The sequence below is a fragment of the Amborella trichopoda genome, chromosome 3, assembly GCF_054954075.1.
Source record: "Amborella trichopoda isolate Santa Cruz 75 chromosome 3, AtrichopodaSantaCruz75HAP2 v2.0, whole genome shotgun sequence".
NCBI lineage: Eukaryota > Viridiplantae > Streptophyta > Magnoliopsida > Amborellales > Amborellaceae > Amborella > Amborella trichopoda.
Genome location: NC_142338.1, coordinates 59,786,535 through 59,803,170, shown reverse-complemented (window position 1 = coordinate 59,803,170; position 16,636 = coordinate 59,786,535). Strand labels below are relative to the sequence as shown.

Below are 16,636 nucleotides of genomic sequence, written 5' to 3'. Positions count from 1 at the left end.
ATTATAGGTTTGTGATACATTCTAGCAATGTGTACAAATTTTAGGGCCGACATTTAAGCCTTTAGAGGAATCTTTTGGCCAAGTTTGTTGGGCAAAACTTGCATAGCAATTGTGGACATAATCTAACTTTCGAAAATGAAGCATGATTTCGATATTGGAGTAAAAAGTTATACGAACACGAAGTCAAGGTATTGGAAAAGTATTTTGTGAGTCAGCAGACTCACTAGCCCAGTGACTCACAACGTTCATCTTTAAGATGAACCTCACAACTAAAAATTCCTATCCAATGGATAGGAAAAAAGAATTTAAAAATAAATATTATATTATCTTATTTTATTTTTTATATTCATGATCATCATAGTATAGATAATGGATCTCTACAAATTTGCATCCAAGATCTATATAAAAAATAGGTGTTAGAGGGAGCCCACGCGGGAATAGTATAAGTCGGGGGACTCATACAAACCGGGTTCAAGGTGCTTTCTCAGGCTTATTTTTAGAAAGAGTTTGTCTTTAACTTTATTTCAGAATGTATAAAATAATCAAAGCTTGAGTCCTATTTTAACTAGGAGTTCTAATTATTTTAGAATTGATATTAGGAAGTCTAAGTTAGGGTTTTTGGATGAGTTATTATTTAGAAATATTGTTTCCTCAAAACCTCATGAATTTTGCATAGCCATTGAAGCTAAGATTGTTAAATTTTAAAATACCTGATCGGTTTTTCTTTTAGAAATCTTAGTGTTTTTTTTTTTTGTAAGAATTTGCATCAATATAAAAACCAAAAAAGAAAAAAAAAAAATCTCGAACTTTGCGACACATTCCTAATCGTCAAATTTCACATCTCATGGCTAGCTTCTTTGTACCAGAGATAAATGGTCCCAAAGTATTCAATCCTTAATAATTTTGTGAATTTAAGGTGAAACATAGAGCTTATTTTTTCTGATAAAAACATACATTGATAACGATCGCATCAATTTCCACTGGGCTTCCTTAATTTATGCATGATTATATGCCAAAATGAAGGTCATACGTCTCTACTGAGGCATTATTATTTGCCAAAAGCAAGGTCATGCCTCTTGCATGTGTAAGAGAATATGCCTGACAGAGGAGTTCAATAGGGAATATGCCTTAAATAGACAAAGAAAGGAAAGTGACCAAATTGGAGGGACTACCATGTTCCGAGCAGCAAGTTGTAAGAAGGTGAGAAAAGATACGATCAAAGGTTTCCATATGAAAGGGGGAATAGTACAAGTAGGCAATCGATATTGATATTAGATAATTTTATTTTAATTTTCATTTCACCTAAGTTATTTTCTAAAAAGTACTCTAAAAAATTCAAATTACCCTTGTCCAAGGTTGGAAATGGGAATGGGACCCTTTAAACAACCAGTGGCATTTAATTCACTCACAACAAGCGTGATTACTCTTGTCATTTAGATGGGCCCACTTAGCTGGCTCAAATTACTAAACGCTTATGAGTTCCCAACCCTAAAAAAAATACAAGTTGAGCATTTTTTATGATAATTTTCAAGGAGGTACATAATAAAATAAAAATTAAAAAAATGTAAACATTGTAATGTCAACTGAGATGTTTAGATTGCGTAAATGAATAGTAAATAGTTATAACATCTTAATAAATATTTTCCCTAAATTTAAACATCTGGAGCCAATAGTAACCAAATTTGGAAAACACTACACCAAAACCTCAAGGACAATGAAGAAAGAGTGTTTGGGACATCATCGTCAGCATCGGAACACATGATGGAGGTGGATCCCACACTCTCCACCATTGTTTATCATCTCGATGAATGATGGTAGAACCAACGACAATATGTTTTACTAAAGGGTACTTCCCCCCTACTTCTTGGCGCTTAGAATCATGACTGATTGGATTTGTTTGATGGGTGTGGTTTCTATGACCTAGCAACCTTAAACAATCCAATTAAGGTGTACCTCCCAATTTTATCATGTAATTTTGCTGGTGTAATTTTTTTTTTACGATTATCTCAATATGTAATTTCAAATTTAATTATAAAATTTTAAACTAAAAAAATAGCTAAAATCAAGTAAATCTATAAACATACGAAAATCTTGAAAATGGAGGGTCTAGATAATGTGTTGCAAGGTGCATTATTTTTATTTTTATTTTTATTTTTTTCATATTCATACATCAAGATGATCAACATTAAAACAACCTCTCGGATAGATTTTTTAAATGCATATTTAATTCTACATTTTAAAGTTACAGCCTTATATAAACTTTTTTCCTTGTTTGAATTGATTTTAATAAAAATACAGATGAAGCATCCCGTTAGAGATGACAAGTGAAGCCCAGTAACCTTTCATTGGTGGCCCTTATACGGAAGTCTAAGCATGGTTTATATTTTAATAAAAGGGGAAATTTATCAAAATGCACTCAAATGTACCTCGATGGATTTTTTAAAATTAAATCAAAAGATATAAATAAAAAAGGATGGTATATAAAGAGATTATTTACCTCTAGTACAAAGAGATCACAATTACTTATAAAGTAGGGTTTGTATAGAGCCTAGGCTCTAAACAATCCAATTAGAGCTTACCTTCAAATAGTGTTGAGAAATGTAGTTTCAATACTATAAATCTTTGTGATAGCCTTAAACTACATTTTCATCTTTATTTATGAAGTTTAAAGCTTAAAAAATAGTGTTGATTGACAAATCTATGAAAACATGAAAATTGACGGTCCAAAAATGCGTTAGAAAATACACTATTTTCAAAACTTGAAATCCATTTTTTTCTCATGTCCAAGCATCTTGATTTCAAGATGATCAATTTGAGCATCAAAACAACCTCTTCTAATGAAAGATTTTAGGTAGACTCTAATTTGATTGTTTAGAGCCTTGGCTCTATATAAACTTCCCCTTATTTATAACCATCGTATGTGAAATCTAATGGCTTGGATGTGTCAAAAAATACGAAAAAGTTCTTTTGAATTTTGAGGTTGGTTGATGGAATAAATGCATCCACTCAATTTCACATCCAATGGCCAATATTAATTGGGACCACATTCTACCACAAGTAAATGATCGCATTGTATATTTCTTTAGTATATTTTGATAAATTTCCCCTAATTAATAAAATTAACTTAGATGGGCTCAACGTGAAAGAAACATGCAAACTAACATACTTTCTTAATATCAAAAAATAACATTGTAAACTACAAAGAAAATCAAACCCCAGAGGTCTTTGAGAAAAAATTTTACCTCTCCCCCCACCCCCCCTTTGCTGGGCCAAGTCATCTACTTTATCATTTACCAATCTCGGCTGTTTTTTTTTTTTTTTTAAATATAATAATATTGGGAACGGAGGATGAGATGTTATATTGAGGCATTGGCCTCTCTACTCACTGAATTCTAACCCTAGGCGCATTTTCTTGGCTTCTTACCCTACGTGTTCTCACAGATAACAATAAGTTATTCACATATCCCAAGTAAGGTAGTCAACTGTAAAATTTGAAAGGGTTGGGTACAACAAACAAGTTGGGGAATTTGTTTTCTCAGCGCATCACAGACCTCCCACCATCTTATCAATATTTGACAGCTTATATTGCTTTTCACCTTGTACCAAAGCAAACCGTCTCATTGAATACTTTCCCTTTTTAAGTACATGTGCACGTGCACGTGCACGTGCACGTTAGAGAGTGTGGGAGAGCAACTCACTACAAATAAGCCACACACAGGTTCTTCAGCATCTTAATCGTCCAACATATAGCCACACACACACACAAGAGGATATTCAAATAATATTTTCCTTGTCCCAGCGAACTATCATCTCTACCAAATCAGGAGCATTTTCTAATTCCAACAACTTCATTGAAACAAGTACCAAACAACAAAGTATTATTACCCCTCTTTTGCCTGCTCATTTCAGGCCTTTTACATACATATATATATATATATATATATATATATATATATATATATATATATATCAATCCTTGGTAATTCCAAAAACAGAAAATAGAAAAATACATGCAGCAAGAGATTTCTCAGCATTCACGTCTCGAAAGTCATGCTTTCGCACTCTTTTTTGATGGAATCGAACAAGACCGTTGACAAATACCTCTCCCCAAAACTGGGGAACACAACCTACAAAATGTGGGAGAAAGGTGAGGTCAGATATCGTGCCATACATGTGTACGTGCATATGCATATAAATTTATACATACATATATGAATATATATACATGTGTGCATGTATATCCACATAAATGTATACATATAAAAACGCATGTTAAATAAATACAGAGAAACATGCATATACATGTGCACTAACAGTAACAGTGTCACCTAGACAGTCCAATCCTTTGGTATTGCGTGTCAATATGTATTTTGACACTTAGACATGTGTTGACCATCCAAACACGCTATAGATACTTCCAGTACATGTGCACGCATTTATTGTACCGACACTTTGTATCAACTTCTCAAACACGGCATACAATTTTATGCATTCAAATAAAAGGGCTTTCATTGGTGGGTTTTGAACTCCCAACGTGTTGTAGGAGTACGGTGCACTTCAAAAATCAATTAGGAAAGGTTATTTCAATGTTGGAAAACCCCCAAATTGATCATCTCAACCTCGAGATGTATTAGTATAGGCAGAGAACAAAAAAATTTTAAAGTCCTAAAAATAGTGCATATTGTAAAACACATTATCTGGAGTGTCCATTTTCAAGGTTTTCAAGTGTTTATAGGCTCGCTTGATTTGAACTATGTTTAGAATTCAAATTTTTACAATTAGAGGGAAAATAGTTTTCAGGCCATCCAAATAATTTTCAGCATTAAAATCACGTATCAGACAGTTAGGGAGTACAACTTATTTTGATTGTTTAAGGTTGCAACCTTACGCAAACCATTGTTTGTAAAACACATTGCATTTTACAAATATACTAAAATATAGAACATTGCATTTAATAAAAGTTGAATGGTGAAAACAATTAAATATTATCACATGAGACTAAAAAAGAGAAAAAAAAAAGAAAGTCCCGTATAAAAGGAAAAAGTTTATATAAGGTTTACACTTTAAAGTGTACAATTAAGGTGCACCACTAAAATCCTTTGGAAAATGTTATTTTGATGTTTGAAAAGCATCGAATTAATCATCTTAACATAGATATGTATAGATGTGGAGAAAAAAAAAAGATTTCAAACCCTAAAAATAATACATCTTGTTGTCTAGATCGGCCATTTTCAAGATTTTCATGCGTTTAGAGATCTACTTGGTTTGAACCATTTTTGGAGTTTAAAATTTTATAACTAAAGATAAAAATAAATTCTCGCACCACCCTAAGAATTTTCGACACAAAAATTGCATCTCATGACAAAGTTTGGAGGTATTTGGAGGTGCACCTTACTTCGATTGTTTAAGGTTGCAAGCTTATGCAAACTACACCCCTTATAAAATATTATCTCATACATGCTTAGACAAATCTTTGATATGTAAATATGCACTATTATCTTATTAATAAACTTTAAATATAATTTTGGTTTTAAGACCTAAGTTAAACTTCATTGGTTTAAATTTTGCATATACATTAAATTATCAACGGTTCTACCAATTGCTTTGCTAATGGAATATAATTTTACTTTTCTTGCAAAGAATAAATTGATATTTTTAAGGTTTATTTTAATTTTATTTTACTTATGGTTTATGCATATGTTATATTTATTTATTACAATTGTACGAACGTGTAGGGGCTGTACTAGAGTTTTAAGAAGTGTGAGGACACGTGGCCACACACCCACCCCATTTCTTACCCCTCCCCAATCAATACCGACTGCCTCCTCTCTCTCATACCTGAAAAGTCCCTATTTCTCTTCTCATCTGTCTTTCAAAATCCCAATTTTCTCTTTCTTCATTTAGTTGAGAGAGCCTAGGGCTGAGAAACACCTTCCTACAAACCGCCTCTTCTCTCTCTCTTCCTCCCCCAACCACCTACCTCTCTCTCCTCAGACCCACCATCTCTCTATTTGTTTCTCTCTATAGAATCAATATAGGTGTGGAAGGAGCGAGATAACGAGAAAGGAGTCATGAGATGGGGATTGTCAAAACGCTTTGAATCATAAGATTGAAGGCAATAGCTGAAATGGTTCACCTAGTTTCTCGGACTCAGACTAATGGGGTGGAAAAAGAGAACGGGCTGAGCGTTTTGATGGTGTTTTAGAGAGAGAAGTTGTCTTGGTAATGGTAGGAACTTTGAGGATAGTTTCAGAAGAGCAGTTCTCGCTGAAGCAGTTATTCGGATTCTAGTGAAGATGACCCAAAAAGGGTTAAGGGATTGCAGTGAAGATAAATGCCTGACTAAAAGAGGGAGTTTGTTTCCTATCAAGGCAGAGAGAGAGAGGGATCCAAGCGAAAAGACCGGGAGAGACGAGAGATTGTTTCCTGTAAGGTCAAATTACTACTACGTCACTGGCTTTAGATTGGAGAAATATTATTTTAGATGAATTTCATAGACTTTGATCGCTGAGTTGAGGGCTTAGGGTCTTGAAACAGTTAATGTATAGTTTGATGGGAGGGTGAAATGTAAGTGTAAGAAGTGTGAAGCTTTTTAATCCGGCTTCGGTTCTTCAATTTGTTTCTATGTGGTTCAAACGTTTGGTGTTTGCGGTGTACTAGACACAAACAGAGAAAATATGAGAATGTAGAGTCTATGAGAAAATATGGTAGAGTGAATGCACGTATTTGAAGATCAGAGAGAGAGAGAGAGAGCGAGAGAGAGAGAGAGTAGGGGAGGTTGTATTGGAACGTTCGATCGAGAGAGAGAGAAGAGCGGCGGAGGGTGTATTGGAAGGAGAAAGAGAGAGAAGCATGGGATGGAAAGTTTGGGGCTCGAGCTTGCAGGCTAGAGCGGGAGAGAGGCAGAGAGGATGAGTGATGGAAGTTTCGGGCTTTGGGGCCGGGTATAGGTCGTTCAATATGTGGCTTGGCCCAAAGCCCAAAAATTGGCCTGAACCAAACATGAAAGCCCACGGCCCCACCTGGACCATCAGCAATCCTATATGCAAGTGCAATTTATGACATTCAATAATAAAACATGGAAAAGTGAAAAACTACATCTCTAGGAGCAGGGGTCAAGCAAAAGAGTGGGAAAAGGCTAGGCGGCCAGGCCAGCCCCGGCCCCAGGTCACTACACGAGGGCTGGGCAGGGCCACCTAGCCCAAAAGCAAGGCTGGGATGGGCCTGTTGTGATTGATGGTGGTGAAAATGCAGCAGGAATATGTCACATTAACAGCTATTGTGCATCCAAAATCACATAAACCAGAACTAAAAACAATATGGAATCAAAAGAACAACATAGAATGAAAATATAGCAGCAAGCACATCACAAAACACAAGAATTTAATGTGGTTCAGTGACAAATCCACGGGAGAATGGTGTGAGGCTTTACTTACTGATTTGGAAAGACTACAAGGCCAAAGACCTTCATACAAAGGGCTTTCTCTCTCTACTAAGTCACTATTACAGCACATCCAACGAAAACAATGCAATGGGTTCTTCCTACACACTTTCCCTCTCTAGAGCAGGGAACACAGTAAACACCCAATGGAGCTCAAGCCTTTTACTTACTTTCTCTCTCTAAAACAGAGTATATAGCAGCACACAAGAGACAACCCAACTGCAGTCACACTCTCACTCTAAAACAGAGTATATAGCAGCACACAAGAGACAACCCAACTGCAGTCACACTCTCACTCTAAAACAGAGTATATAGCAGCACACAAGAGACAACCCAACTGCAGTCACACTCTCACTCTAAAACAGAGTATATAACGAGCAAAGTTCCTACAATATCGCAACCCTTGGATTGAAACAACCCTTAGATTGGTTTCAATCCATTAGTTTCAATCCAAGGGCTCAAAACAAGAGATGAAAAGTAAAAAGAACCACATGTGTGATTTGGATTCATACATACATAACAAGGCCTCCCCCCCATTGGCCAGTCAGGGCCTGTAGGGTGCCAGGCCAGCCTTGGCCAGCCAGATGCCACCCTTGGACTCAAGCACCATCCCAGCATGCACATGTACATGAATGCATAGGTACACACTAATCTAACTAGTGTGAGGCTTGAACAAGGTACATACCTGCACACATACACATGCATGCATAGACAAGCGCCCCCAAACAATATTAGTGTACAAAGTCTGAACTTCACGGCCCATTTTGAAGGGCCAAATTCCATTAAAGCATGGGGCTATTTGGGAATATGTGAAGGACAGGTTTTCTGTTCATCATACGATGGGAGAGTTTTGGTGGATTTTCTTGATAACCAGGTCATAGAAAGGCCTTGACCCTTGTAGATCAAGCTATTCCCCCTACACTGGGGGAGCAAACAGACTTATTTCTCAATAAATTTATAAATAAATGATCCATCCAAATGGGCCTAAAGAAACGGAAGCCTACATTGATTCCAACACTATGGAAATTTTCACATGGTAGAAAATAGGTATTCTCTGATCTGACCCTATGTCTGAAATGAATGTGTAAGAGAAGGAAGCTGTACTTACAACAATGAGCTTCCCAGTATACTCTGGCCTCTTTCCAAGCTTGATTGCAGCAGCAGCAGCAGCCCCTGATGATATACCCACCTGCCATCCATCAACAAGTCTCTCTCATCAAAATATTGATACAAAACCAGAAGAAAAAACAGACAGACTCACCAATGCCAAACCAGTACGTGTGTGCATGAGAGAGGTATCAGCGGCGAACAATTCTTCCAATCCCAATCAAGGGGAAAGATTAATAGTAATGCAATTTCTCATGAGAGAGAGAGAGAACACAATAGTACACAATTTTCTCAAGTCCCAATCAAGCATTGCTCAAGTGAGATCAGTACTAGTTTCTCAAATTTAAATTCGAATGTTATTTGATGAATAATCTGAAGATGATTTGATGCAGTTTACTCACCAGCAATCCTTCTTTCAGAGCAAGCTGCTTGGCCATTTCAACTGCTTCATCACTCGAGACCTAGTGATTGCACCAAAAAAACAGGCAATTAGATAAATAAAGAGTATCCAAGATAACTGCCCATTCCCAAGTACCCCAGCTCGAATTCCAACCAAAGATAGAAGATGTACACAGAATTTAAATGTTAGAATGTTAAATGTTACATGTCATGGAACACATTTGGCCCATTCAACTCCCTCGAAAGCTCAATCATGGATTTGACTCATATCCTGGTTATGAATCTTCCAGAAGATAATAAATGGAATCAAGGTTTTGCAAATTTGCTATTTGGTCCAAATGTTTTTAAATACTGGATTTGCCAATTTCATTAGATTTTCAAGCTATAAAAGTTTGAGCATGACCTTTTCTCTTTGAGCATGACCTTTCTCTGTCTAACTTCACTCTTGAACGGTGCCCTTTTTCTCGCTAACTCCTCTCTCTCTCTCTCTCTCTAACCAGCCCTTACTAACTTCACTCTATTTAACCATGCCCGCCCTCCCTCCCTCCCTCCCTCCCTCTCTCTAAAAGGTCAGGATCGAGATCCCCAAGAGGTTGGGATCAAGATCCCCAGCGTATGTGTATAAACGGTGCTCCCACCTAGAGGGATCTTCTAGCCTTTCACAATCCCCGGCTCCTGCTCCCAAAGTGCCTACTGATCCCAACAACTATGGGTCTTTACCTAATTCATGAAGAAGAAATTGAAAGAAAATAAAATTAAAAGATGAGAAATAACGTCATGACTTTCAACCATGTGTTCTGGAGTCTGGACAAGGCTCAACAAGCAGAGACCAATCCCGATTACAGGGATGGATTGCAAATCGAAGATTCATAGCAGTCATGCCTCCATTTTGAACAGCTTCAATTGGGTCAAAGTGTTTCCATATGGTCCCTATTCTTTATCATGACCATCCTCTACTTTTTAAGAACTTGGTTTTCGTGCCGCTCATAAGAATTACTGGATTGCTGCTCTACATTGAACTAATTCAACTCTATGCATGTCTTGGTGCAAATCTTTAAGTGCATATCTATGTAATGATTCCATGCTTGCATATGTAAGCTTTATTAGTGCGCTCGAATCAGTTACTTCCACTCTATATTAATTCATCGATTCAAGATAGTACAAGGGAGGATATATATCAAAGTTCTAAAATCCGGATCAAGAGGCTGGATGGGTCACCCAGTGGACCATCCGGATAGCTTATAAGGGCCGGTTCGGACCAATCCTCTGATGTGGGAATCGGAGCAAAAAAAAAACAATATTTCTAATTTAGAAAGAATCAAAAAATTGAAAAATAAAAAACAAAATAAAATGGGTGGAATCCAGGTGATTTGGCTGATCTAGATCACCCGGTTCTCTAACAGATCACTCAATTATTTGACAGAGCCAGGTAAGTCTATTAAAATCGAACCAATTCCCGATTCCAACAAGGAACTTGCTCAGTCCCGTTGATTCCTGATTCGGATGGGCGATTCCCAATTGGATCATGGTGTTTCTAAAAGTATTAGTACAGATAACAAGGAAAACAGGACTGTTGTGGGTTCAGCTAATCATAATGGAATAAGCTACAAATAGTCTTTGCTTTTATAGAAGTAATATCATTTAAGAAAATTGCATCTGACAATAATTAAGAAAAAGAAGGTGAAGGCTTACCTGTATGACATCATCCAGGATATTGACTTCCAAAACCCCAGGTATAAAACCAGCACCAATTCCTTGAATTTTATGAGGACCTGAATAATATAATGAAGAAGGCAGGAAAAAAAAGTCATTTTATCAACAACTATTTTATTATAAATTCACATAAAGAAGCAATAACATTGTATACACTTTCAGGATAAGTGAGAATTCAGCATCATGCGAACATTGACACAGCTGATCTCATGACAGTGCAAGCCTGTGGACCTACAAGCTATAATGAGAAGTCACTGATGGAACCAGGTTTCTTTTCGTTAGACGACAAAAAGGATGCAAGCACATATTTTAAAAAAATTTCACTTTCCATAGTATGGAACTTGAGCTCATGAACCTACAAAATCAAAGGTTTAGATAAAAAGCACTATACTACCAAACTATAGTAGCAGATCGTAGATCAGCCCATCTTAATCACGTATAATGAAAATTTCTGATACTCAAGCCAGACCAACCATGCAATAATACTAAATCATTTTATGATGCATAAATAACAAGAACTTAATAAGGATGCCTATAAGTGTTAAGACCAGCACTTCGATTTATTAAGAGCACTCAAATTGATAACTGACCAGGCTTTCCTCCAGAGAGAATAGCACTTTCAACTGGCTCGACACCAAAGAGCTACAAGAATACAAAACCAAACAATGATCAGAGATTCAGAGGCAATGAAACAATAAGGATGATACTTGGGAGAAATAAGTTATCCCGTAAGCAACCTCATAATACAAATAAACTGACCTTGATTTCAGGATTTCGCTCCTTCAGATAACGCCCTACACCAGTAACTGTGCCTCCCGTTCCAATTCCAGAAACAAAGGCATCAATTTTGCCACCAGAACCTTTCCAGATCTCAGGTCCAGTGGTCTCATAATGGATCTGCATAGAAATATGAAAACCATCCGAAAACAAAAATTCAATCAAATTATCACCGCCCTAAACTTCAAAAAGTAAATACGTTATAAACACATCCCATACCTTAGGGTTAGCAGGATTTTCAAACTGCTGAAGAATGTAAGAGTTGGGTATCTTCTCCAATAGCTCTTCCGCCTTTTGAACAGCACCTTTCATCCCTCTTGCAGGATCAGTGAGGACTAATTCAGCTCCAAAAGCTCGCAAGATTATTCTCCTCTCAAGGCTCATAGAAGTGGGCATGGTGATGATGAGTCGATAACCCTTAGCTGCAGCAACAAAGGCCAGCCCTATGCCGGTGTTGCCACTGGTAGGCTCAATCAACACACTCTGTAGTGTGAAGCAGACCACATAAACCATGGACAAAGTATTAAATGAGTCACTGACCTAAACCAGAAACGTGTTCCCTTGGACTCATATTAAAAAGGAAAAAGGATGACCATATTAAATGTATGTGTGTGTGTGTGTGTGTGCATGTGTGTGTATGTGGTGGGCGGGGGGAAGGAGAGAGAGTAAACTGATCCAAATTTCATACAAGAAATCACAGTTCAATATTCTCGCAAATATCAGGGATCACAGTGGAACAAATCGTTTAAGAGAATCATGGCAAAAATCATACAGTTACATAGACCCAGCAAGAAACTTGTCCAGTATTACCCACAAAGCTTTGATTTTAGGCCAAACTTGTGAATAATACACAAAATTTCAGTCCAATTATGTCCAGAATTTGACCCACCCAACAAAAATGATGAAATTCAGCTCAAATTAGAACAAAATGTGATCCAAACTTTACCCCAATATTTTTTGTTTCAATTGGACCAAATCCAGGGTTTTGGCCAATATATAATTTCTTAGGCACATAAAAAAAATGCTAGTTTTTCGAGCAATCACGTTTATACCCCTAAAATGAATCCTGACAGAAGGTAAACAAGCCTTGAAAATCTAGACATCCCAGCCAAAATATTCTTTGATGACTAGTATCCACTAGATTGTTGGGGTAATAAAATTAAATATTCAACAACATTGCACAAGTCAATAGTAATTTATAAATAAGAACGTTATATGGGTAGGATTCTTTCAATGAAGAACACTACTGCCCAGAAACCTGACATGAAATTTCCCAACAAAATTGTTCGCTGGTTTATACTCCATACACTTTATACAGGTATAGAACAAGAGGCTAGAATTATCCTGATTGAATTGTCCGACTGTCCATGAGTTCCCTACTGATTAATCATAGAATTTTGATTACAGATTAGATTTATATAAAAGACATTAGGTACATATAAAGTTACAAGGTTTGAATTACCTTGGAAGAAAATCGAAAATGGAAAGAAAGACAGCAAACACAGGGAATAAACCTGTCCAGGTGTAATTAGACCCTTCGCTTCAGCATCTGAGATCATGCTGTACCCAATCCTACAAGTAGAAATGCAACAAGATGAAATCAGGGAAAATTTTCATTCTTCTGTTTTCCTTTTAATCATTGACTAATCAGAAAATTTATTCAACTTGAACACTAAAAGGATGCCAAAATATACCTGTCCTTGACGCTGGAGCAGGGCTCCATCCCCTCCAGTTTAGCAGCAACGCGGGCAACACAGCCCTCTGTGACATTATTAAGATAAACTAAAGGTGTTTTACCAATCAACTGTTCACAGATCAGCAAACACAAATCAAATGTCAGATAATTCTAGTTTCTTCAGAAAGAAGTAAAATAAAAAGAATAAAAGAGACCCAGCAAAAAGTTTTAAAAAAAAATGGTTGAAACAAGGAAATGCTTACTTCAGTAATATCTTTTGCAATTGCAGAGCCCACTTCTCCCATTTTCAGACTGAAAAAGTTAACAAACAGATATGAAAGAATATCACATCCTCACTCAAAGATTGAAAGGAATGAGGAAAAATGAGAAGAATCAGGCCACTATGGGTGTCATCTAGCGTAACCAACAATCAAATAAGAATGTTTCTTGAATACTCATATCATCAAAATACAACCAACACGAAAAGCATAAAGCAGTTTCAAATTAATAACTTTTGTACACCACAATAATGAGATAATATACATTGAACCAGGAAATGAAACACAAATAAACATAATAAAATATGAAACACAAGGAACTTGATAAAATGAGTGAAAAATATGTGATATAAGTACATGACTGATAATCAGCAATTTCATCTAAGTTTTTATAATTGAGGTTCCTTAAATCTTTAATGATCACACCATCTGAATCCAAATTGACAAAGAATCAAAGTAGAGAGTTCCGGCTCTGTGCTTACACGGTGCAGAATGAAAGTAAAATCGAGAAATCTTCCTAAATTCTTTAGAGTGAGAGCATGATAGTTCTTGGGATCCATCAAAATACTCAAACTTGAGGAAGTCAGCAGAGGTCTCATTATGTGATGGAAAGGGCATGATGCAAAATCAAACTAATACTCTAGTATAGCATCCTTAAGATAGGCTGAAACCAACGATAATCTGATAAAAATCAGATGCTGAAATTTTTCAGATTTTCTATATGAAAGCCAAATTCTAGTATTCCTTATGAACTCCAAAAATCTTAGAAGGAATATAGAAACCTGGTACTATGAGATCAAAAGAAGTAAACACACAAGCAACTTGCTGTACTCCAAGTTCTCACAAGAGAAATGAGAAATTGTAATGAAAATTTATATCTACTTTTTATTGTATCGTACTATTTTTCAGTAATCTGGTATGGCTTTCACTGGGTATGTTAATCTCATACAATCACACTAAATCATCAATATAATATCTCTTACAAGAAAATATAATTCAAAATAGTCTTGAACAGCACAAGAACTACTTTGTAAAGCCACAAACCTTGATACTTTCACTGTATAAATTATATTTCCACATTTCATGTAGAGTTAAATAAAGCCATTATTGGGAGAAAAAATAATTAAATACTAATGCAACCAAATATATCTCCAATGAACCATAAATATTTTTGGAAAATGTAGCGAAAATAGAAATCATTTCCATTCAAGGTAAGTCTGCAAATTCAGAAAGCAAGAAAATATGTCTGATTTTTGCTAAATAAAACAAGATACGATCTCCAAAATCAGAACACACATACTTCCATAATCCAATGAACCATAAATGTTTTTGGAAAATGTAGCGAAAATAGAAGTCATTTCCATTCAAGGCAAGTCTGCAAATTCAGAAGGCAAGAAAATATGTCTAATTGTTTGCTAAATAAAACAAGATACGATCTCCAAAATCAGAACAAGCATACTTTCATAATCCATAAAAGATATCCTGAGATACACACAAAAAAGTGAGAAAGGAAATCCACTGCAACAAAATCAAAACAAAACATACTTTCGTAAAGATCAAAAGCTATAAGAAAAACCGTAAGAAACTCTCAGCGACGACTTCCAATTTCTAAACCAAAAAAAAGTTTTTGCATGTCTAAATAGCAACATTTTCTCACCACCCTTAAAGAATCTCATCATCCTTAAAGAATCTCATCATCCTAAAATAACTCCAACAATGACAAGAACACTTAGAAATCCTCAGAAAATGTGAAAATGAAGCAGCAAAACACCTTTACAGCCTAACGATCGATGGCCACTTCCACTCACCAGAAACCGATCCCTGTCACGACTGGCTCCCAAAATCTGAGTTCAAGGGTTTCCGCTCTTGCAAAGACTTTAAGCCCCTTAAGAGCGACCAATCCTTTTATAAATTATTTATATATGAAGCAATAATATAAGACCGGCGACCAGATAAGATTTTCTTAATTCGTCAGCTTCGTGGCTCTGATACAACTGAAATGTTCAATAAAAGTGCCAATCTTCAAAGCGACATGGACTCTCGCTTCTTGAAACGGTGAACAAGCAAATGAATATGGTTAAAAAAGAAAGTTCAGACAAAACATAAACCCTAGATTTTACAGTAAACGATAAGATACGAAATTTCTTCCCTATCAACCTTTTCTATTTTGGACTCTTTGAAAACAGAAACCGGTTCTTAGACGACTGTCAAATTAGGGTTTTTTGGACTCTTTGAATACAGAAACTCGTTCTTAGACGACTGTCAATTTAGGGTTTTTTAAGGGTTTCGTTGTGAAATCTTGAGATGGAATTGGCACTGGCCTCTACCAAATGCGCCCTCATCAAGTTTAAAGTCAATGCCGAAATGGTAAAAAGCGCCGGGTTAAAAGAGTGTTTTCAACACTAATTATGATGAGTGTGACTAATGGCAAAAAAATACACTTACGTAAGTCGGTTAATGGTTTTGCAGCGCTAATATAATATGCTCCCGTGGGAGCATATTGTACACTTGCTCCCTCTTGAAAAATAACTGCTCACGATGATTTTTTTTAGTTTAAGATCTTAGGATGAACCTCATAAACAAAATTACTATCTTCAAATAGTAATAATAATAATAAAATGAAATTCTTGAACAGCTGGATCTGATTACGTCAAAAGAATTAATGGTATGGCGCTCATTGTCACAAGATATCGTATGGCTTGATCCGTAAGTACCTAATCGATTTCTTTTATGCGATCACTCAATTGAATACATTACATGTCAAGATTGTTTGATTTCGTTCGGATTCCCTTAGAACTGAATCGGTTGTGGGAAGGTATGGGTCTTTGCCCCGATTCCACATAAACGCCTCTTATAAATTTTTATGTTTAAATTGTATTTAATAGACCTTAGGCTCCCAAAATATACCTACTTTATAAAAGCATATCTTAATTTTTTTTTTTCTGTTATTTTCTAACTTTTTTAAATCAATGGCAAACAATCTACCCCGTTGATTCTAGTTTTAAAATAATGGTTGGTACTACTTGTTCACAAATCAGTTCAATTGATTCGGCCGATCTAGATACACAAAAGGGCCAATTAATATTTGCTCCTACGTGGGTGCAAAATTCTTTTTGTCCCATAAAAAAAAAATTGTTCTTTTCTTGTTTTTTTAGTTAGTGAGAGTGAAAGACCAATCCTTAGTTAAATACTTAATTAATTAGCATGTGAGTTCACTGGCCCCAGATCTCGGCCGAATCTTCAGGA

General features: G+C 36.1%; 1 protein-coding gene across 3 annotated transcripts; it reads right to left on the bottom strand.

Annotated features, from left to right (window-relative positions):
* Positions 1 to 3,771: 3,771 nt before the first annotated feature.
* LOC18421423 (cysteine synthase) lies at positions 3,772 to 15,809 on the bottom strand. 3 transcript variants are annotated; one of them, XM_011623650.3, is made up of 11 exons: positions 15,199 to 15,809; positions 13,376 to 13,424; positions 13,132 to 13,241; positions 12,952 to 13,009; positions 11,657 to 11,920; positions 11,420 to 11,557; positions 11,251 to 11,302; positions 10,640 to 10,719; positions 8,950 to 9,009; positions 8,550 to 8,630; positions 3,772 to 4,127 (listed from the first exon to the last, which is right to left on the bottom strand). In XM_011623650.3, exons 2-11 carry the CDS (start codon positions 13,415 to 13,417, stop codon positions 4,035 to 4,037), a joined length of 978 nt encoding a protein of 325 aa, XP_011621952.1. In that variant the 5' UTR covers positions 13,418 to 13,424; positions 15,199 to 15,809; the 3' UTR covers positions 3,772 to 4,034. The 3 variants fall into 3 exon arrangements, with proteins under 3 accessions (XP_011621952.1, XP_088717977.1, XP_011621986.1); XM_088861851.1 differs by having other exon boundaries at positions 12,900 to 13,009; positions 15,199 to 15,731; XM_011623684.3 differs by having other exon boundaries at positions 15,162 to 15,439.
* Between the last annotated feature and the right edge of the window lie 827 nt (positions 15,810 to 16,636).

Excerpts from the sequence above, each read along its gene's own strand:
- LOC18421423 (XM_011623650.3), bottom strand. The coding sequence starts at position 13,417 with ATGGGAGAAGTGGGCTCTGCAATTGCAAAAGATATTACTGAA. Across the intron at positions 13,242-13,375 it reads TTGCAAAAGATATTACTGAA|TTGATTGGTAAAACACCTTT; the intron begins GTAAGCATTTCC and ends ATCTGTGAACAG. Across the intron at positions 8,631-8,949 it reads CTCTGAAAGAAGGATTGCTG|GTGGGTATATCATCAGGGGC; the intron begins GTGAGTAAACTG and ends GATGGATGGCAG.